Genomic DNA, 23,993 nt, shown 5'->3' on the forward strand with positions numbered 1-23,993 from the left:
TATGAGGGACATGATCAATGGCAAAGCATCTGAGAGAGTCAAAATCATGGCCCTTGTCCTGGCAATGAGCCACTAATGGAGCACCTCTCTTTACCAATTTGATGCAGGACCGATGTTCTGTGATCCGATGGTGCAAACGGCGCTTCATTTTACCGACGTAAAATCTCTGACAGGGACATGCAAGGATGTAGATAACATGTGTAGTCTGACAATCTGTGTCATGTCGTAATTTATACAGGACTCACCATTTCTCTCTCTTCATCTGGGGCTTGTCAGTGGGTCCTTCTCTTCCAGCCTGCAGCTCACTCCTGCTTGGGTTTAATCTTCTTCTCCAGCCTGCAGCTGCCTCTACTTGCCTGAACTTGCCCTTCTCTGCCCCTGTTTCCAGCACACTCCTGCCTGGATCTGATCTTCTCCTCTCAGAGCATGCTTTCAACCTTCTCTCTTTGCCAAGGCTTGCCTTTCTCCTTCCCAGGTTGCCTCTGAGCTTGCTAATCTTTTTCTGCTGTTCCACCCCTCCTGTTCCCTGGATTGGCTTGAAATTCGTGCCAATCTATGGGTCAGGCTGCCTTCTGCCAACTCATTGGTTCAAATTCATGCCCTTTAGCGGATTCTGGCTCCTATTAGCCACCTTCCACACTGCCCCACCAGGCTTGCCTCACATGCCCCTCAGGCTCCCAACTCCCCCTGGGTCCTCAGACAGCTAATCAGGAGCCTTGTAACAGACTTCACTGCACATCAGGGGCGTAGCTACGTGGGGCCACGTGGGCATGGGCCCCCACAGATTACGCCCTGGCCCCCTCTACATTTAACCATCGCTGCCTGCCCCACCACCGCATCAGGTTCCTTGTTTGCTGGCAAGGGTCCCCAAACCCTGTCAGCCAAAGAGTTTTCTTCGCACCGGTCGACTCCAGCGCCTTCGTTGTGGGATCATCTGTTTCTGACGCCTTACATCCTGCCCGGGGCTAAATGTAGACATTGCTCCCCTGGGATGTACGGGGAACCAGTCTGGTAAAAATGCTGACACCTCCTACATCCCAATGGCTTGATTTTCTAAGTTTTTCATGTGTGTGTGTATATATATATATATATATATATATATATATATATATATATGTTTTTTGTTTTTGTTTTTTTTTTTCGAAAATGGTCTGAAAAGATAAATGCACAGAGCACAAAATCTTGTTACAAATGGTATTTTCAAAAACAAAAAAAAGAAAAGATAGACGTTTTGCGGTTTCGAAAATGGCCATATTTCCTATTTGGATTTGGGATGTTTAGTGCAAAACGTCCAAAGTCCAACTTAGACGTCATATCGAAAATGCTCCTCTATATTTATACATGGATGTGTTTCTAAAATAATAGCTTAAATTTAGTATTTTAAGAATATTAGAAAGGTAGAAATAAGATGGAGTAGAATTTAGTGTTTACCACAGATTACTATAGTCAAATAAATAGAAATTATTCAACCAGAAATTTTAGTTTTATTTTTCATATGCTTCTGTGGCAAAAGTAACTTTTCAAAGCTTGCCATCTTAATTGCATCAACATTTCTTTCCCATAACCTCCAAAGGTAATGTTATTCTCAGTGTTTGGCTACAATCAGTCTTTCCACCTTCATGGATAATGTTTTTCTTGATATAAAATATAAGTTTCTGCAATTGTTGACCTGTTTATTGCTTAAAAAAAAATACTTTTCATTCCAATTTGATTTTGTTCCATCTCTGATTATTTCAGTCTTGAAGCAACTGGAAAATGTGGTACAGGAGACAATTGACTATACTCGCCAGCGAAAAATCTTCAACCAGCCTGTTCTCTATAACCAAACAGTGCATTTTCGTCTGGCAGAATTAACAACTGAGATAGAACTTCTCCGCGCTCTCCTTTATCGTTCAGTTGGTAAGTTTCCAAATCTCTGTATATTTATTTTTGTGCAATATCTCAAGGTCATCTCTTGTTTTAACTCCTGCTGTTGTTACAGCAGTTTTTTGTTTAACTTATATGTAGGGAGTCTTTGAACTTTGAGTTATGGCATTCTAAACTTGCATCATTTAAGAATTTACACTATTTTTCTATGTATGGGGGGACGTTACTGAGTTCCAGTAAAATCTCAAAATTTTATCTGCAGCTTGGTTTACTACAAGAGTCACTAACCTGCAATAACTTAATACTGCAGGTTAGTAACTTCCATCGTAAAGGAGTAACACAACTTCAATCAACCTTGCAAGCTGCACTATTCTGCTGCTCGGATTTTTCTTAAAATAAAAATGTGGTCCAAGGGTATCCATCCCCTCCCATGAAAACACATTCCATGCCTGCATTCCAAGCCCCTTTGAACTTGTAGTCTAAGACACCCCTCCCCCCTCCAAATATGGCCCACCTCAGTCAATCCCTGGTAGTCTAGGAAGTGTGAAGCAGGAGAGCTGGAGTGATCCCTAGATGCTCCTGCATCTGTTGGTACCGATTCAACATGGTACCCGTGTCTCTTAGCTGTAATCTCGTAGTACTACTACTAGAGATCAAACTGCCATATGAGGCTTTTGAGCTGGCATTATTATTCTGGGATAACACAGCTCACAAAGTTTAACACAAGCTGCATTATTCGTTGCATACTTTGCATGTCATTATGTATCCCACAGTAGTTTAAACTGATGCATGTAACAGTAATATAACACACATTATTGCCATTAAATGTGTGTTATGAGGCAAATATTGTGCATTACTCCTTTAAAGCTGTGAAAAAGGTCCACTGCTTCCCAGCAAGGTGGAGCCATCCACCAGCCATTTTCCAGATCTCACCACAATTGCAGACAGTGGCTAGGTCAAACAATTTTTATTATCAAACCAATAACAGCTGTCACAAACTTCAGTACATAGGTTATCCCCAAACAAACAGGTTCCAACCACATAGGTTTCCAGTAAAGCAGGTAAATAAAGCAGGCTTCCAAATAAATCAGGCTTCCAGTAAAGCAGGTGAATAAAACAGGCTTCCCAATGAAGCAGGTAAAAGAAGTAGGTTTCCAAATACATCAGGCTTTCAATAAAGCAGGTTTCCAAATACATCAGGCTTCCAATAAAGCAGGTGAATAAATCAGGCTTCCAATAAAGCAGGTGAATAAAGCAGGCTTCCAAATACATCAGGCTTTCAATAAAGCAGGTTTCCAAATACACCAAGCTTCCAATAAAGCAGGTTACTCTCACCTCCAACACCCTTCCAAACCCTCAGGAGCTGGCCATCCCTGCCTTGGAACTCTCCCACTCCATAGAGGCTTCTCCCCCCCCCCCTGGGATTCCTCTCCCCCCTGATCTACCCCTCCTTCCATATAATCTATCCAATCATCTTCCCTCTCCATGGGCCCCTCTCTATTCCAGCTGGGCCGCATGGTATATTGATTGTGAATCCAGGGAAACTGAGCTTCTTCCCTCCGCCTCCACCTAGTGGGGGACAAAATTATAGACTCAGCCTGGCTATCCCCCTGGCTACCTCTGCTGGAGCTGGGAATCCATTCCCTTGTTTCCAGATTACTCTCTGCCTCCCTCCTTGCAATGGCTTCTGGTACTTGTATTTCAGGGTCTAAATGCTTCATCCTAGCCACCCTGGCAGTAGACTTGTCACAATGCACATCATTAACTACCCCTCTATATGAAAGACTTTTTACTTTCCAATTCTACTTTGGGGGATCAAGATGGCAGTAGCTGGGTGCTAACAGGACAATTCCAAACCCAGGGTCCTTTATTAAAGGTGCGCTGAAAAATGGCTTGCAGTAGTGTAGGCGTGGGTTTTGGGTGCACGCTGATCCATTTTTCAGCACGCCTTTAAAAAAGGGCTTTTTAAATTTTTTGACAAAACATGGACGTGCTGCAAAATCAAAATTGCCGCGCGTCCATTTTGGGTCTGCGACCTTACCGCCAGCCATTGACCTAGTGGTAAAGTTTCACGCGGTAACCAGGCGGTAATGACCTACGCACACCAAATGCCACTTGGCATGCGTCTGATACGTGTGTCTGAAAAATAAAAATTATTTTTGGCCGCGTGTATCAGACACGCCCCAAAAATGAAATTACCACAAGAGCCACGTGGTAGCCGAGTGGTAACTCCATTTTGGTGCTTAGTAAAAGGATCTCCCAATGAAAGATAATGATGCAATCAGTTTCGGCAAGATACCTGTCTCAGGAGTCTAGGATGAAAGAGTTAATAGTATGGCTTTAAAATACTCTTCTCTTATTACAAAATACAAATAAAGTACAGAATATAAAAGACAAATCCATAGATAAGAAACAAAATAATGGTATGTTTATGTTGTGGAATAAACACGTATACAACTTTCAAAATGAGTAAATAACTATAAGTAGCATATATAAATGTGTATATGTGTGTAAAATAGTTACATGAACGTCCACACTAATGCAAAAAACGTGAAAATAATCATACAGTCCTTAAAAGTATCACAAAAAGGTATATGAACCAGTAACATATGCTGAGAATCTAGTAGACTGTAAAGAAGTAATAAAGGGATAACTCAAAAGATATACATTTAGGGTGACAGTGCATAGATGGCAGAGTCTGATAAGATATATATATTTGGCCGCGGTAAAGGACACAGAGTCTATAAAAGTGCCGCATATATGAAAAAATTAAGCAACATGCAAAAAATTAACAGTAAAGTGTAGACAAACAGAAAAAGACCTCATATATATAACCGCTATTGATACAAAGTCAAAAATGATGAAAGAGAAATAAGGCGATAGGAATGGGAATGCCAGTGGATAAAGAGATGAGAAGGAACGCTAGTGAATAAGACAGTATCAGTACATCAGGTTTCAGGTTTATCTAATATATTGCTTATCAAACCAATATCTAAACAGATTTACAAAGTAGCAGTTACATACAGGAAACACAGAGCATGGATGTCAGTGTATCCAGGAGCCACCCTCCATTGTTCATTGTGCAAGAGGGTGCCAGGATCAGCACCTATTTAGGCTTGCTCAATGAATATCTGTCGGAGTTGGACTCAGGAATAATGTTTCAGTGGTGCAGTGCCCAAAACACAAGAAGACTGGAGCGCAGTAGCTGACTATTGGGAAAAAATCCATCAACCAGTTAACACATATTCAAAATTTTAAAATGGAACCCCAAAATTATAAAACCTCAATAAGGGGCCCTTATACTAAGCCACGTGTCTACACGTGCCAAAATGGAGTTACCACCCAACTACCACATGGCTCTTGGGGTAATTTCATTTTTGGCGCAAATCCGATTCGTGCGTCTGAAAAATATTTTTTATTTTCAGGTGCGTGTAACAGATGCGCGCCAAGTGGCATTTGACACACACAGGTCATTACCACTCAGATTCTTTACTACTAGGTCCAATGGCTGGTGGGTAAGGTCTCAGACCCAAAATGGACACACGGCAATTTTGATTTTGTCGCACGTCCATTTTCGGCAAAAAAGGCCTTTTTTACAGGCGCGCTAAAAAATGGATCGGTGTGCGCCCAAAACCCACGCCTACACTACCGCAAGCCATTTTTCAGCACACATACCTCTAACAGAAGAAAAGTGAAGCAAAACACAATCTAAAGAATGAGTAAGATCAGATTTAATGGGAAGGCGGTAGAACTAGAGGGCACGATACGAGATTGAAGGGGGGCAAACTCAAGAAAAATGTCAGGAAGTATTTTTTCACGGAGAGAGTGGTGGATGCTTGGAATGCTGTCCCGCGGGAGGTGGTGGAGAGGAAAACGGTAACGGAATTCAAACATGCGTGGGATAAACATAAAGGAATCTTGTTCCGAGGGAATGGATCCTCAGAAGCTTAGCTGAGATTAGGTGGCAGAGCCGGTGTTGGGAGGCGGTGAGGGTGGTTGGGAGGCAAGGATTGCTAGGCAGACTTATACGGTCTATGCCCTGAAAATGACAGATACAAATCAAGGTAAGGTATACACAAAAAGTAGCACATATGAGTTTATCTTGTTGGGCAGACTGGATGGACCGTGCAGGTCTTTTTCTGCCGTCATCTACTATGTTACTATGTTAATAGGTCAACAAAATTACATAGAAATTCCATAGTATCACCATGTAAAATTTTAAATATCAAACGACAAACTTTAACATGAATACGAGATCTCACTGGCAACCAATGCAACTGTATAAACACGAGCAAAAAAAGGAAGGGAACAGAACCCCTACAAGCAAGCAGAACCAAAGGTGTCTGGGTGGACCAGAAAGCAACCCTCCAGCCAAACAAGGTTGAGAAAAGGTTATTAAGCACCACTGCTGTAAACTGACTCGGCATGGGGCTGTGTTTCGGTGGGTGTACCACCTGCCTGAGGGCTCACACAACTAAAATGAAACAAAAGAGCAACTTTGAGTGCACATCACATAAAAATCAAACAATTTATAAGGATGAATATATAAAACATGCATCATGGAAAATCAAATTTCATGTGAACAAAAACAGTAATAGCAAATACAACAATTATAAACACAATGAAAACAGTAATACAATAAAGGTGATATAAAGATAATTGTCCATAATACTCATGTAAATAATTTTAAAACTGCTCACAAAAATAAATATGGACCATCATAAAAAATTAAAACAATGCAGCAGACATATAGGTGGTCAAATCGGTATAATTATCATGATAGCACCAATATCACATGGCCACAAAAGTCCAATATTTATCAAAAGCAACAGTCTAAAGCAGGTAAACATTAAAGAGAATATATAGTTAACAGAACATGTCTAAATTTACATTTAAAAAAAACATCTTATAAGCCAAAGGAAAAAAACACAACACACAAAGAACTTCACTGTTGCACTGTCAAGGGAGAAATGTGAAGAATCTAACCTGTATTACAGTGCAAGTAGTACTCTCAAGATGGTGCCGGTTCAAATGAAACTCGCACAGGGAAATAATACCATATCAGTATAAGCACCAAAATAGTCCTGAAAACAGAATGGCAGGGACAGCAATGTGTGTAAAAGTAAAGCAAGGACACCATACTTAGAGCTGCTGTATTTCATTGTATACTATTTGTTTCTGATGCTTCCTCCATAATTATACATGCAGCACACATGCAGCTTGATGAAGTATAGGTTTCATACCCGGGATTCCAACGACAAGTCCCAGGATCCTAGGGGCTGGGAAGCCACGCCCCCACTGAGGCATACGTTTCCCAAGAGCCAGAGAATGGAGGAGGACTACAGTTTCCAAGAACCCCTGCAAAGCCCTGGGGGCAAGCAAAGGGAGCAGCAAGGGAACTACAAGTCCCACGATCCCGAGGGAGAGGAGGGGGATTGGCAGAGGAGGAATAATCAGGAGGGAGAGGACTAGTTGGGGACCATAAAGGGAGAGGAGCCCATGGAATGGGAGGTGGAGAAAGAGGTCAGAAAGGAGATCCAAGCCCAAGATGACTGGGGAAGTGAGCCCATGGAGATTGCTGCTCTAGCTCAGGTACAAGGGATGAAGTTGAAAGGCTTCATAACAAACCTTCTTCAAGGCTGGGGAAAGCTTGGAGGAAAAGTTAAGCAGCTGTTCCACTCAAGGGGGAGAGAGGTGCCATGCTGTAAAGCAGTGAATGATTTCAGCTGTGGCCAGAAGTCAGATCCGGCTGGAGAAACAGGTAGTGACTTGAACTGTGTCCAGGAACCTGGCCATGCTGGGGAAGCAGTGAGTGATTTGAACTATGTCCCGAAGTCATGCCATGCTGGGGAGGCAGTGAGTGATTTAAACTGTGTCCAGAAGTCATACCATGCCGGGGAAGCAGTGAGTGATTTGCACTGTGTCCAGAAGTCATGCCATGCTGGGGAAGCAGTGAGTGATTTGAGCTGTGTCTAGAAGTCATGTCATGTTGGGGAAGCAGTGAGTGATTTGAATTGTGTCCAGAAGTCATGCCATGCTGGGGAAGCAGTGAGAGATTTGAACTGTGTCCAGAAGTGGTGCCATGCTGGGGAAACAGTGATTGACTTGAACAGTGTTCAGAACACTGCCATACTGGTGAAACAGTGAGTGATTTAAAACTGTGTCCGGGAATCAGGCCATGCTGGGGAAACAGTGAATGATTTAAACTGTATCCAGAAACTGTGGCCGGTGGGGGGGAAGGAACAAGGGGTGATATGTGCTGTAACCAAGGACTGTGTCTGGAAGAGGAAATGTCTTGGCCTTGCTGATGGAATAAAGTGGTTTTAAGCATATTTTTGGAGTCTGCTTCTGGGCGTGCTGTGTCCAGGGAAGGGCCCTTCCAGGATCAGCCGAGTTCATACCTGCAGGAAGGCCTGAAGGTGGGGGCCTGCTGACAATATATATATATATATATAGATATAGATATATAGATATATATATACACATACACTATTACTTTCTATCTATATATATATATTTAGATACTCTTGATTTGTTTATTTTATACTCATTTTACAAGTAATTCATTGCTTTTTTTATTTTCAGTATATTTTTGGTAATACTTTTTACAATGACAAGGTGGGGTTTTTTTAAAGTCTGACATCACCTTTTTTTTTGTATATGCATCCCGCACATTGTTTTTAATGTAGCACACAGCTGCGATGCACTCTCTTTACTCTGCATTTGACGCACAGTATACTCTGAAGAGATCGACTCTATATAAATTCTTTGATTTTTTTTTTTTAACATTTGTTTTTAGATGTGTTTTCTCCACATTGCAAGTAGCCATCATTTTTAAATGTTAGTGGTAACTCTGTTTACTAAGCAAGTTTGAGCACATCGATTTGCTAAGTTCATGATTCTGTCCTGAGACAGAACAGCCTTTCAAACCCCTTTCTGTGTGATTTCTTGCATGCCCATATGATTCATACATGCAAGCACATTTTACATATAATTGTTATTATTGAATTTCGGGTTTTCTCTAAGTATGGTGTCATTGCTTTACTTTTACACACATTGCTGTCCCTGCCATTCTCTTTTCAGGACTATTTTGGTGCTTATACCGATATAGTATTATTTCCTTGTGCGAGTTTTGTTTGATCCGGCACCATCTTGAGAGTACTACTTGCACTGTAATACAGGTTAGATTCTCCATATTTCTCCCTTGATGGTGCAATAATAATGTTCTTTGTGTGTTGTGTTTTTTCCTTTGGCTTATTGGTGCTGTTTTTTTTAGTATATTTCACCCTCTTTCATTTATAAAATTATGATAATTGTACCAATTTGACCACCTATATGTCTGCATTGTTTTGATTTTTTATGATGGTTCATATTTATTTTTCTGAGCAGTTTTAAAATTATGTACACGAGTATTATGGTCAGTAATCTTTATTATACCACTTTCATTGTATTCCTGTTGTTTTCATTGTATTTATAATTGTTGTATTTACTATTACTATTTTTGTTCACATGAAATTTGATTTTCCATGATGCATGTTTTATATATTCATCCTTGCAAATTGATTTTTATGTGGCATGCACTCAAAGTTACTCTTGTGTTTTATTTTGGTTTTGTGACTCCTGAGGCAGGTGGTATACCTGCCGAAACACAGCCCTGTGTTGGGTCAGTTTACAGCAGTGGTGCTTAATAAAAACATTTTCTCAACCTTGTTTGGCTGGAGGGTTGTTTTCTAGTCCACCCTAACACCTTTGTTTGGTTATAACCAATGCAACTGTATCAGAAAAGGGGTAATGCTAACATACTTTCTCACACCAAAAATCATCCTAAGAGCTGTATTCTGCAATGTTAACTCCAGCTATCCCTTAGGTGATTGTTCCTGCTGATTATACTGCATCTTGCACCACTTCTAAAACAAATTATGATAATTAATTAAGCTTATGCAGCAGTAAGGATCACTGATTCTTACCTTTGGCTAAAGCAGTCCTCAAAGACATGGGCTATATAAAAAAGAAGCTGGTTTGTGGTTATATTGATTAATAGATTCTTGATTTATCTTTATTTGTTTTATTTAGCTCTATACATAAAAGGAAATGATGTGACCAAATTTGCTTCCATGTGTAAACTGAAGGCAGGTCGTCTAGCACGTGAGGCGACTGATAGTTGTCTCCAGTTTTGGGGAGGAATGGGCTTTACCAATGAAGTACTAGTGAGCCGGTTGTACAGGTAAGCTTTCACTCTGGGTTGATGTGATGGAGGTCAATTATAAACAAAGCTGAGTATGACTAGATCACTTGGTTAATTGGCTCTTGGAACCTTTACCAGGGGAGTTACTTCCTTTATTTCAGCTGCGCAGTGACCCAAGTGAAATGGGTCGGCATTTTCAGGTTTGTTATCAGAATACAGATATCTAAATGCCTGTAATAGCAATTGCTACAATTATCACTCTTTGCTTCTTTCAAGAACATTCACAAAAGAGGCAATGTCTTGGATGATGCTGAATCACCCTTGCTGACCTTGAAGGTAGAGAGTTGAGGCAAACAAGTTCCCTCTCAAACAAGTTAAACGAGAAAAAGGGAAGGAAGAAAGAAAAGCTTTTTAATATGTCCCAACATGAATTAACACTAGATGATTTTCTTGTTATTTATTTGGTTCCTAGATGAAGGCAGAATATTCTGGATATGTGCCATTCCTGAACCCAATGTTATGTACTTTGAACCAGTGGTGTGCCGGAGTCGGCTTGCACCAGCTCGCAAGAGCTGGTTGTTAAATATTTTTAGCATTTTGCGAGCCGGTTGTTCTGGCAAGGTGAGCCGGTTTGCCTCTCCTCCTCCCCGAGATGCAGGGTTCCAGCGCATACCTGAAGGCAGCCACCCTGGTGGTCTAGTGGATACTTCGGGGCAGGAAAGATCCCCAGTCTTTCCTACCTGCTGCTGGTGCTGACCCTTGTGCAGCTGCATCGCTCTTGAAAAATGGCTGCCGAGACTTCCAGGGGCGGCCTCGCAAGACTTCCAGTGAAGTCTTGCAAGGCTGTCCTTGTAAGTCTCGGCAGCCATTTTAAAGAAGATGCGGCAGGAGGAGGGTCAGCGCCGGCAGTGGGCAGGAAAGACTGGGGATCTTTCCTGCTCCGAAGTATCCACTAGACCACCAAGGTGGCTGCCTTCAGGTATGCGCTGGGACCCTGCGGCTCAGGGGACTGTGAGGAGGTCTGTAATAGGGGGGTGGGGTGGGGTGGGGAGGATACTGTAAAAAAAATTTTTAAACATGCCACCGGCTTGTGCTTAGGGATGTACACAGAGGAAGTATAATAAGGGAATAACTTTTTTCTAGGTAGAGTAGTAATTTGTTATAAATCGTAATCAGTGTGTCATTTGGAGGGGCTGGTTATAGGGACACCCTAACCCCATTATTGGTACAGAATTTTTTTTTCTCCTGGTAAAGGGCTTCTAAAACAGCATGTTATGAGAATCAGGTGCTCAACATTCAGAGTTTCTGTCTATTTATTTACTTATTTATGGCATTTTATCCCACTTTCAACATGAATTAGATTGGAACCTGGGAGCATTAAAAAAAAAAATTCCCAAAGAGAGGAATGCATTGTCCCCCCTAGACTCTATCCCCAGATATAGCCAGCTCTGCAATTGGGGGGGGGGATGCAGAGGTGAACAGGGGGGGGGGGGGCGCAGAGGTGGACCAAGGAGAAAGCGTTTTGTTAAAAATTTACCAGCACACCACTGCTTTGAACCCGAGAAGCTGTATTACACAGGCAGGGAAATTTGACTGGTGATGAATTACATTGACCTTTTTTCTTTACATGTACATGGAATCAGTAGAGAATCATTTTGGAGTCATTGACTAACAGTGGTTGGTGCTTGCTATTTAATAACAATGTTAGTGTATACTATCTGCTACAGGGCCCAGTAGGACCTGCATATTAACCATTAGTTAAATGACCCACATTATTAGGTTAAATATTTACAAATAAGATGAAGAGGTTACAGAGTGTTCTGTAATGTTTGTTTTTATTTCAGATTGAAAGAGCATACCTTTGTGGTCTCTGCCAATGTTAGCGTTATCATTTGATAAGGGTTTTAACATTTTTTTACTGCAACCAGACACTCATTCACACCTTCATGAGTAGCAGTCAATACCATCTACTTCTGGATGTCAGTATTATAGGAAAATATTACAATAGTTTTTTTGAGTATTGGGTGTGTGAGGTTAGTATGAAATATGGTGCCCTTCTTCAAGTTTATTTGTGGTAATGATATCAGTACAAATAGATCCTGCAAAATTAAAACCTTAGATTAATTGGACACCTCAGTTTTGGCTGTCATTTGCCCTTCTTTGTTCATGTGTAACATACAAAAAAAACATAATTGCTTTTCTTAAAGTGAAACCAGCTTTTAAAGCAGTTGTTCATAATGGATGTGGCTGCTAACTTCTTCTGTCTTTCAGTTAACCTTTTATCTTTTATATTATCTGCCTTTATAGTGATTAAAAATGCTTTTCCAAACCAAATTTTATATAATCATGACAGCAGATAAGGGCCGTATGGCCCATCCTCAGTAACCGCTAACTCCTTTTCCTAAGAAATCCCACATCTGTCCTACGCCTTCTTAAACTCTGACACAGTGTTCGTTTCCACGACCTCCACCAGAAGGCCATGTCATGCATGCACCACTCTTTCCTTGAGAGTATTTCCTCAGATTCGTCCTAAGCCTATTTCCTCTTAATTTTATGCCCTCTCATTCCAGAGGTTTCCTTCATTTGAAAAAGGCTAACCTCCTGTACATTAATGTCACTGAGGTATTTAAATGTCTCTATCATATCCCTTCTCTCCCGCCTGTCTTCTAGCATATACATGATCCTGTCTCTATATGTTTTATAACCGAGACCGCTGACCAGTTTTGTGGCAGCCCTCTAGACCGACTCCATCCTGTTTATATCTTTCCGTAAGTACAGTCTCCTGAACTGCACACAGTATTCTAAATGGGGCCTCACCAGAGATTTGTACAAGGGCACTATCACTTCTTTTTTACTGGTCATCCCTCTCCTTATACACCTGAGCATCCTTCTGGCTTTGAGTGTCGCTTTTTCTTCCTGTTTGACCACCTTAAGGTGTAGTTTTTCTTAATGAAAGCTGTATGTGTATCTATATAAATAAAATCCCCCTCAGACATTCTGAATCCCCCTCAGACGTTCTGAAGCTCACCTCTCTCCAACTGTGGCTCCTGACCTAGGCTATTCGGACTCCTGTACTCAGCCACGCCCATCTGCGCCCTAGGCCACGCCCCATCTGGACATAAAAAGCACTCTCAACGTTCCATTGATCACTGACGTCAATGAAGCCAGTTCGTTTGTTCGAAGCTCTGTAGCAGCAGATGTGGGCCCCGCCCTCGCGTCAAACGTAATGACGTTGAGGGCGGAGCACATTCAAGGAGCCAATCAGTAGCCGAAAGCAGGAGAGAGGCCAGGTTCACACTCTCGCACAGGACGAAGAGGGAGGGCGGCAACACGGCGAGCAAATGGCTGCGGCGAGTGTCCAATGTGCAGGAGGCGGGTGAGGGCTCAGGGTCGAGGACCACTGGCGACTCGGAAGCGGGGGGGGGGGGGGGGAGGAAACAGAACTGGCTACGATTCCAGCGCAGCCGTCATCCCATTCACTGAAAACAACAGAAGCAAACCTATGACATGCTTCAGGACGTTTAATACACAGGAGTGGAAGTGACCCAAGCAAGTGTACGGTAAGGAAGGAAGCCCATTGGTTAATCTCTGTTTCAACTCCCCCACGCAGCCGTCATTGCTATACACTCACAAACAAGCAAACCTAGGAGCTGCTGCTTCACATTGTCGTTTTTAAATTGAGGACAAAAGGAGAGGGGACACAGACAGACCCTGCAACTGGGAGGGGGGACCCTGCAACTGGGAAAAAGGGACGGGGGGAACCCCCCGGAACTGGGAGGGAGGGGGGAATCCCCCCTGCAACTGCAACTGGGAGACAGACCCGGGGGGGGGGAGACCCTGGCACATACTCTCATTCTCACACACACACTCGCACCCAGTCTCACTCTCCCTCTGTCACACACACACACGCGCGCGCACATTCACTCTCTCTCACACACTCACTCTCTCAAACATACACACTCCGAGGAAAACTTTGCTAGCGCCCGTTTCATTTCTGTACGAAACGGGCCTTTTTTACTAGTATATTATAAAATACACTAATTTACATGTGTACTTTAATCTAGGCCAGAACATTCACCACCTACTGTCAAGCAGGTTTGACTGCATCTGTAAAGTAGGTGTGATTTGTGCATCTTACACTAATATTTTATAAAGACACAGTTGTCTTTATAAAATAATGCCATGTTCTAAAATTGCCATTTCATATACGTAGCTATGGATCAGAGGCCTTATGGGTTTTCGGAAGCGTCATATAACCCCCCCCCCACACACACACACTCTTTTTGCATGTCTTTTAGATTGGCTCCCTGCTGCAATTTGCCTTAGCCTTCTATCTGGAGTGGACTAAAGAGACAGTCAACCCAGCTTTTTGTTTCTTTTGACCCAAACAGGATGGGGTCAACCATCAGCAAATGCACACTTTCAGATTGGATAGCAGATTGCATCTCCTTTACAGGTCTTCCACTAAGCCATCTCTTTCTCCTTCAATCTGTTCAAAATTCCACTGTACGACTTATATTCCGCCAGTGTCACTATGCTCATATTAGCCCTCTCCTCAAGTCACTTCATTGGCTCCCTATCTGTTTCTGAATACAGTTCATACTCCTTTTATTGACTTACAAGTGAATTCACTCTGCAGCTCCTTAGTACCTCTCCACTTTTCTCTCCCTACACTCCTCCCCAGAAACTCCGTTCATTGGGTAAATCTCTCTTATCTGTACCTTTTCTCCTCCACTGCCAACTCCAGACTCTGTTCCTTTTATCTCGCTGCACCATATGCCTGGACTAGACTTCCTGAGTCAATACATCAAGCTCCATCTCTGGCTGTCTTCAAATCTAGGCTAAAAGCCCACCTTTTTGAGGTAGCTTTTAACTCCTAAACCTTACTCACTTGTTCTGTACCCATGTGTGTTTTATCCTTAATTCCCTTATCCCTTATTTGTCCTGTTTGATTTAAACTGTCCTGATTAGATTGTAAACTCTATCGAGCAGGGACTGTCTCTTACGTGTTCAAGTGTACAGTGCTGAGTACATGTAGTAGCGCTATAGAAATAAGTAGTAGTAATAGTAGTAGTAGAAAACAGGTGTTCTCCGAGGACAGCAGGCTGATTCTCACATACCCTCCCACCTCCCCTAGGAGTTGAATTTAGTTGTACTCTTTTTGCTTTTTCACCTGACTGGAGTACCCGTGCTCACACATTGGGTGGGATGGCACCCACACATGAGCAGTGGGACGCTTCTAGAAATTAGTGCCAGTAATTGAGATTTTAAGAAGCAATTATTGGTGCTAATTGAATTTAATTAAAATTAAAAGTAAATTTAGGTGTGGATCCAAAAAGGGGATGCAGCCATGGGAAGGTCATAGGTGGATCAGGGGTGTTCATTTCATTTATACACGTTGTTATAGAATAAAAGGGGTTCCGCACCTAATTTAGGGCAGAGATTTACACCAAGGTTTCGTTGGTATAGATGGTCACGCCTAAATGTAGTCACAGTTCCCGGCTCTAAGCGCTATTCTGTAAACAACGTGCTGATTTTTTAGAATTCAGTCCAAAGTATCCACCCCCAGCCTTAACACAGGCCTTCAGTCCCTTTGGGAAGTTCTTATCAGCCTTGTTGATCGGTCCCTGTGACAGGCTGTCCCAGATCATCTGCAGCACTTCTTTCAGTTTGGCGATTGTTTGCAGCATTGGGTGGAGCTTCTGATAGGCCTCAAACATTGCTCCCCAGACACAGATCTACTGTGATGTCATTAACATTAACTGGTACCCCCCCTGTTTTTTTTTTTTTTTTTTTTTTTCAAGTAATGCTAGTTTTATAGCGCAAACATTTTTGAACACGTGAAAATCGCTGGGTGGTCACGCTAAAAAGTCTGTAAGTTTGCCATGTTTACCACAGCTTAATAGAGTTTACCACAGGATGTGATCAGGCATCCAGTGGTAAGTTCCCAATCGGTGCACACTGCCTGCACTAAAACATATTTTTTAATTATTTTTAGTGCAGAGGGGGCACGTCCACATTAACGTGCACTAACTGATTAGTGCAGGGATTACCACAGGAGCCCTTAACACTTACAAGATAGGTGTCAGTAAATGCTCCCATGATAATTTTTTTTAATGGCCGCATGGCCATTTTACTGCTGTGGTAAAAATGGCCTTAGTGCATGGGAAAACCCATATAAGGGTTCGCTAAGGACACTTTCTACCGCAGCTTAGTAAAAGATCCCCAGAGTGATTGACCCCTATTGCTCTCACCACGTCTGACTGCCTGCATTTATTAGTACATAAGTATTGCCATACTGGGACAGACCAAAGGTCCATCAAGCCCAGCATCCTGTTTCCAAATACCTGGCAAGATCCCCAAAAAGTACAAAATATTTTATACTGCTTATCCCAGAAATAGTGGATTTTCCCCAAGTCCAATTTAATAATGGTCTATGGACTTTTCCTTTAGGAAGCCGTCCAAACCATTTTAAAATTCTGCTAAGCTAATCACCTGCCACCCTATTTCCAGCAGTGTTCATAAGAAAATAAGCATTGCCGTACTGGGACAAACCGAAGGTCCATCAATCCTGTTTCCAACAGTGGCCAATCCAGGTCACAAGTACTTGGCAAGATCCAAGAACAGTAAAACAGATTTTATGCTGCTTATCCGAGAAATAAACAGAGGATTTTCCCAAGTCCATCTTAAAAATGACTTATAGACTTTTCTTTTAGGAAATTATCTAAGCCTTTTTTTAAACCCTGCTAAGCTAACTGCTTTTACCACATTCTCTGGTAATGAATTCCAGATTTTAGTTACATATTGAGTGAAGAAGTATTTTCTACATATTGAGTTAAGAAGTATTTTCTACAGTTTGTTTTCAATTTACTACTTAATAGCTTCATTGCATACTCCCTAGTCCTGGTAATTTTGGAAAGAGTAAACAAGAAATTCACCTTTACCCGTTCCACTCCATGCAGTATTTTATAGACCTCTGTCATATCTCCCCTCAGCTGTCTCTTCTCCCAAGCTGAAGAGCCCTAGCTGTTTTAGCCTTTCCTCATAGGGAAGTCGTCCCATACCCTTCTGTATTGGGAGGAATTATGCAGTTTAGCGCAGTTATGTGAAAATTTCTGTGCTTATTTTAATTGCATGGCTCCTGGGATGTGTCTGACTTTATATATGGTTTCTTTTGTCTATTACAAGAGTACTCTTGCCTACCTTTCCCAAAAGGAACATCTGTAGACAGCCCACCAGCAGCCATCCCCTACACAATGAGTTTAATAATATCTTAGCTTCTCCAGCATGCCTTCATGATACCTGTGACCTAATTATTGAATCATACTGTTGAAATTGGGTTTGGTCAGTATTACAAAAAGTGAACTATTTGGTGTTACCCCCAAAGTGGGAAAGCCTTCTTCTGCGATTATTGCAGTGGTAATCAGACTCTGTCATACCTCAGCTTTTGCACTTTCATGCAGGCTGAGTAAGAACAGCAGTTCAGAATGAATTGTGTAGCTGCTTACGTTATGCAGATTCTTCCCTATTGGTGCAAGCAGGGTGTGTTACCGTTGTGCATGCATCAGTCACATGTATAATGATAACTAAGTGGTGTGCTCCTTCATCCCTGCCGTAAGAAGTATTTCTCAGACTTAAACCCATTCAGAGTTTCCAAGAAACTGCTGCTGCCTGATAGGCTTCTCACTGATTCCTTTAATACGTTTCCAGTACCTTGGTTTCCAGCTAAATCCAGATTGCGCCCACTCAGCTTGACATGCTTGACTTCAGTGGATGCCTGCAAACCCAGTGACCTTTTAATTTTTTTTCCCCTTAAACTATAGACTTCTTTTTTTGGTTTGTTTGGCACACTCTAAAGCACATTGTGCAAATGGAATTTTTTGAAGCAAACAAGATTACATTTCATAAAATAAATAAGTAAACATGGTTAATCTCTCTAGTATCTGCTTTCCTATAATGTTTTGCATAGCATCTCATCATGGTTCATAATGACTTCATGTAAAAGCTTTCTTTATGGACCATAAAAATGAAAGCTTGAAGCTTATACATTTTTTTATTTCATGCACAACCCTCCCCCACCCCAGGACAGCCTATACATAATATAAGCTTATATTACTAATTTATCTGACAAGGTATTACCAATGTACTTAGCTTGACTAAAATGTATTGGTTTTTAATGGGGAGCTATCACAACTCGGAAGGTGAGCCTTTAGGCTGTAGTCGAGTTTATGCTACCTACTCAGTTCAAAGGCTGTGCAAGCCCCAACTGGTGGCAGGTGAGTCTCACCCAAGCGGAGGCAAGGCCAAAGCCCTTGGGGAAGCCTGGCCTGACAAAGTCAGGTCCAGGGAACAGTCCGTAAGAGGACCCTTGGGGAGCCTATCCTGACAAAGTCAAGGCCATGGAATGGCTGAAACCAGAAGGCCTGAGGCCCAGGAATAACAGAGGACACAACTGGATTCAGATGGGAACTCAACGGAGGACCCAGACTGGGTCGGGGCAAGGTCAGGGCCAGAACAAGGTGGGAGACACAAGCCAGGGGCTTAGGCAGGTCCATTTTTTTAGGAAGGAGGACTGGAGAGTCATGCATTTCCTCTTATTTCTTCTCCCTCCACCCACCAGTAGTGTTAAATCCTACCCTTTGTTGGTGAGGATGCCCAAGCCCCACCAGCCGAAGTGGTCTGTTGCCTGAGCCCCCTCCTGTGCTACCTGAGCAGCGAAAAATTCAGCGGACTGCTTAAGCTCCTGACACCAGCATTCACATGTATGCTCAGTTCATGCTGCTGAATTGAGCATGCGCAGGAGTACCAGCAGCAGCGGCTGAAGCACACCGCCAAGTTCTGCTCAGGCAGCACTTTTTGACAAAGAAAAACCCAATACCTGCCCTGCTTCATGCCCCGCATCTACCCCTCCCTTGTAGCGTATCTACCCCTCCCTTGTAGTGAAAGGCAAGCAGGCATGGTGCTTCAGCCTGCCTTCCCTTGTCTCTCAGCTCTGCACCATGCCTGCTTGCCTTTCACTGCTGCCGCCGGACCCCGAGGTAAGAACTTTTAAATTCTGGGCGGCACGCAGGAAGGCGAGGAGCAGGCAAAGGACTGGGAGAAGAGGGCGGGCAGCGCAGGTCGGGCTAGCTCTCAGAGGAGAGAGAGGGAGGGGGGCCTGGACCTCGGAGGAGAGGGGGGGAGGAGAGGAGGGCCTGGAACTCGGAGGATAGAGAGGGGAGACTGGAATTTGGAGGAGAGAGAGGGGGGCCTGGAACTCGGAGGAGAGAGAGGGGGGCCTGGAACTCGGAGGAGAGAGAGGGGAGCCTGGAACTCGGATGAGGGAGGGAGGGGGCCAGGCTGGAACTCGGAGGAGAGGGGGGCTGGAACTCAGAGGAGAGGGAGGGTGGGGGCCTGGAACTCGGAGGAGAGAGAGGGGAGCCTGGAACTCGGAGGAGAGAGAGAGAGGGGCCTGGAACTCGGAGGAGAGGGAGGGGGCCTGGAACTCGGATGAGTGTGGGAGGGAGGGAGCCAGGCTGGAACTCAGATGAGAGGGGGGCCAGGAACTCGGAGGGAGAGGGGGAGGGAGGGAGGGTGGCCTTGAACTCGGAGGAGAGAGAGGGAGGAAGGGAGGCCTGGAACTCGGAGGAGAGAGAGGGAGGGAGGGAGACCTGGAACTTGGATGAGAGATGGGGAGGGGGCCAAGCTGGAACTGGGAGGATAACCTTGCTAGCGCCCGTTTCATTTGTGTGAGAAACGGGCCTTTTTTACTAGTATCATAATAAGGGGAAGATGGGTTACTGCATAGTTTTCTGTAAAAGTCAGTGAATCTCAGGGAGCCTCACAATTAAAAGATTTTTGCCACCCACTGGCCTACACGGTCATTTCCCTAAATTAATGTACAACAGTAATACTGAAAGTAGTTTTATAACAGCAGTGAAATGACTTCAGGCATAGGAATGTCCTCAGCATGGTTACCAGCAGAATGCTTCTGCCACAGAGTTTTACATCTCATATGAAAGGACGTAACCCTTCACAGTTGGTTAGATTCAGCCAAATTCAAGCTTATACATTTTTCCAGGCCAAAGTAATTTGCTGTATTTAGAGAATAAAAGTAATCACATTCTTTGAAGTGACCTTGTACTTTTTTCAACAGTTAAAGAGGCCAAGCAAGGAAATCAAGAAACACACGTCACAGACCATTTGATATGTGTTTAATTGATAAGCTTGACTGAGATTTTCCAAGTAGCATTCAGGTCTTAGTCATTCAAATAATTCAACTCTATGCTTTCTTTTTTTTAATTCTGGAAACTCATTCTTATCTCCTAGTTATAATGCGGTTAACCAATCAATATGTTGTTAAATAAATGGTAACCTTTAGTATAAAATCAGCATACTGCAGCTGAATCAGATATTAGCCATTAGGAATTCTTCCTGTGAGCGATTGAAGCTTCTAAGGGTCAAATTATTTTTCTTAAAGTTAATTCCCGCTCTGTTTTCTTTTTACATATTTGCAAAGTATTTAGCCATGCAAATAATAATTTTTCCTTTTAGTTTTTTTTTCTTTTTGTTCTTTTTCTGATTAATAACATTGAAAGGACAATTCTGTAACCAGGTGCTTACATTTACACACCAACTGTGTGCCTAAATGTTCAGAATACTGATATTTAGAGGTACACTTACCCACAAAAAAAGTCATTTGGGCACCTAAGTGGTATTTCAGAAATTGGTGCTCCAGTGGCATTGCACATATTTGTAAGGGGGTGTTCAGCTGGGTGGAACATGGGTCAGCCGTAGGTGCAGAATACTGCAAGTTTCCCACATGCCTGCTACATTTAAGTGACCCCATTTACGCTAGGTCTAAGGCAGATATAAATGGGGGCGCCCAAACGTACGCTAATATTCTATATGGACACTTTGGCATCTGAGTGTTCATACAGAGTAGGCTCTCACGCCACATTACCTGGGCACCTCAATGGAGACACCCTGTTCTAGAATTGACCCTAAATTCATATCAGATGCAATTAACGACAGTTTTAAAGATGCAACTAAAATAGCGTATGAGTGTCATGTTCATCCATTTGAATGCACGGAAAGAAAGAAAGGCTACCAAATAGGAACAAAAAAGAATATAAGGTGAAAATATTTCCTAAGTTCAAATAAAAAGAAAAGAAGATGGCATTACCTTTATGTTTGTTCAGTTTGGTGCTGAGAAAACAAATGACTCTTAGAACCCAGTCAAGAAACAATTTTAGTGGACAAATTTTTAGTCCACTAAAATATTATCATCTTATAATGTTTTTTGGCTGCTAACTTTATTTTTATGCTAAGGTATAAAAATCTAAATACAATTTTTTTTTTCAAACATTTTTCACTCAAGCACAAAATAGGAGGAAGTATTTAATAAATCAAATCCAAAGTGCATTAGGGGATAAGTTTACTAAGGTACGCTATAGGCACGTTAGAGTTTTTAATGCGCTTTGATGGTGGATGCACTTTAAATGCTAATGCACCCATAGGAATGTATAGGTGCATTTAGCGTTTAACACGCCTTAACTGTAAAGGCAAATTAAAAACGCTAACATGCCTTAGTAAACATAACCCTAGGTGTCACAACTGAAAATGTGTGCATATGAAGTAATAGGACTACAGCAATTCATTCTTCTTTTTTAATGAAAGACAGTAAGGGCCCTGTTTACTAATCTGTGCTAAGGGTGCGCTAGCATTTTAGTGCGTGCCAAACGTTAAAGACATCCATATATTCCTATGGGTGTCTCTAGCGTTTAGCACGCCTTACTAAACAGGGCCCTAAATGTTGTATTATAACAAAACACAGTCATTATCCACTAAGCTTTTGGAAGATCTATTGGAATCCAAAGTTTCATGGGGTACCTCTACAATTTAATCACCTAGTATTAGGTTGCTTCTTGATAACCCTTAATGCTTTATTAAGAGTATTCCAATGGAAGAAATCCAGAAAAAGATGTATACCTTCTGCTAATCCTTCCTACGAACTCCTCATGTTGTTATTGCCCATAAGGAAGGAGAGAGGAGGAAATCTTGACACTGGGCAATTCATACTAAACCTTTTGACACCACCACCACCACCCTTTTTTGCTTTAGGTCCTCCATTAAATTTGGGTGCCAGACTTACACCTGCTGAAATTTGATGTAAATGCTGGTTCCCAATTTGGGTGCACTGACACATTATTATATAACTACACACGCAACTTTTCAGAACGCCCCAGACATGTCCATGCCCCTCCCATGGCCACGCCCCTTTTGAGTTGCACGCTGTGGGATTTAGGTGCTTTGTGTTACAGAATAGCGAGCAGCCAGATGCATGCACAAATCCTAACTGGTGCCAATTAACATCAATTATTGATTTTTAGCATCCAATTATTGCTTGTTAATGGCTTGTTAGCTAATTAAGTTGCGCACGCATCTTGGAAGCATTCTCAAATTTGGGTGCCGTATATAGAATCTGGGGGGAAATGACTTACATATTGAGATACATGAGATTTCCCTGCCCAAATTGGCTTAGTCTAGTGGCTTTTCTGGTTCTAAAGGAGTAGCCTAGTGGTTAGTATGGTGGGTTTTGATCCTGGTGAACTGGGTTCGATTCCCACTGCAGCTCCTTGTGACTCTGGGCAAGTCACTTAACCCTCCATTGCCCCAGGTACAAAGTAAGTAGCTGTATATAAAACATAAACCACTTTGTAACCACAGAAAGGCAGTTTATCAAATCCCCTTTTCCCTAACCAGTATGCTTCTCCCCCCGCCCCCCTTTATTTTCTCTCTGCATCTTTCTTGTCAGCCATTGAAGTTGGGAGCATTGATTCAAACTAGAGATTGACCATTGTCTGAGTTAAGGGGCTCAAATTGAATTTACACTCACATTATATGAAACCTGTTGAATTTTTAGAGACGTAATTGGTATTTCACCTCTATTGTTCCTGAAAATGTGGTATAATTATGTATGCTGCAAGCAAAATACCAAAACAAAACACTGACATATGCTATTTCTCTTCCTACAGAGACATGAGATTAGTATCAATAGGAGGTGGAGCAGATGAAGTCATGCTCTCTGTAATATGCAAATACATGGACATTCTTCCAAAAAAAATGTGACAACTTTAAAAATGATGAAACTGCAAAAGAAACATCTGCCTGCATTTTATAATGCCTCAAAATTTATGTGACAAGAATAAAATTATATTCAAAAGGCAGTGATGTAGCTAAATAGAACAACAAAGTAATGATATTGCATTTATAGGAGTTTCATATTTTTAATCATAAGATTGAAATGGAAATAAATTTTGTGAATTACTAAGTAATTGTCTGAAATGTTTATTTTTTTTCATGCCAGTGTTTCTTTTCAAGTGCCACAGGTTCTAACTCTAATATCTGTTACTTAGTCTATTTGTTCATAAGCCACATTGTGAACCTTTTATATTGTATCTTACTTACCCTTACAAAATTACTCCATACTCCTCCTTACTGAAGCTCCTGTCATTCCCTTCTGCATATTGAGAAAGAATTAGTCTTATCCTGAAGGAGTAAATAAAATGAACTGCACCACCTGGTGGGGAATTTAGACTTGTGAGAGTATTGGCTTGCTTGGAAATTATATATTAAAACCTTAGAGAGAATGGACAGTATTGCTTAAATTGATTGATTCTCTATTTAGAAGGGAGTTTAGTTCAAAATGTCATGTCCTTGCGTAGAAGCTTAGATTAAAAGTATCTAGAGCTGATGCAGGAAGTCGTACGATAGTGTTCTCTATTAAAGCTCAGCACAGGGTCTCCTAACACATGAGTTAAAACAAAAATGTGCTTCTGGATGCAATAAGCACAACAATAGGCTGTGTGCAAAAACATGCACTAACATGGGAGAGTGCACATGGGTCTGCATTAGCAGCAACCATATTTAGTGCACAAAAAAATTGTATTAGCACCCAGAG

General features: G+C 42.1%; 1 protein-coding gene across 2 annotated transcripts in view; it reads left to right on the forward strand.

The window, feature by feature from the left end:
- The window catches only part of LOC115468677 (probable acyl-CoA dehydrogenase 6), a 228,532-nt gene extending 205,169 nt beyond the window's left edge, over nucleotides 1-23,363 (forward strand). The window contains exons 7-9 of one of the 2 annotated variants that reach the window (XM_030200584.1): nucleotides 1,738-1,899; nucleotides 9,940-10,090; nucleotides 10,328-10,400. In XM_030200584.1, coding sequence (XP_030056444.1) covers nucleotides 1,738-1,899; nucleotides 9,940-10,090; nucleotides 10,328-10,379 — 365 coding nt within the window. In that variant the 3' untranslated portion in view covers nucleotides 10,380-10,400. Of the gene's footprint in view, nucleotides 1-1,737; nucleotides 1,900-9,939; nucleotides 10,091-10,327; nucleotides 10,401-23,067 lie in introns of those variants that run through there. The other variant, XM_030200574.1, reaches the window with a different exon arrangement.
- The last annotated feature ends 630 nt before the right edge of the window (nucleotides 23,364-23,993 follow it).

Source organism: Microcaecilia unicolor, chromosome 1 (assembly GCF_901765095.1).
Source record: "Microcaecilia unicolor chromosome 1, aMicUni1.1, whole genome shotgun sequence".
Classification (NCBI taxonomy): Eukaryota; Metazoa; Chordata; class Amphibia; order Gymnophiona; family Siphonopidae; genus Microcaecilia; species Microcaecilia unicolor.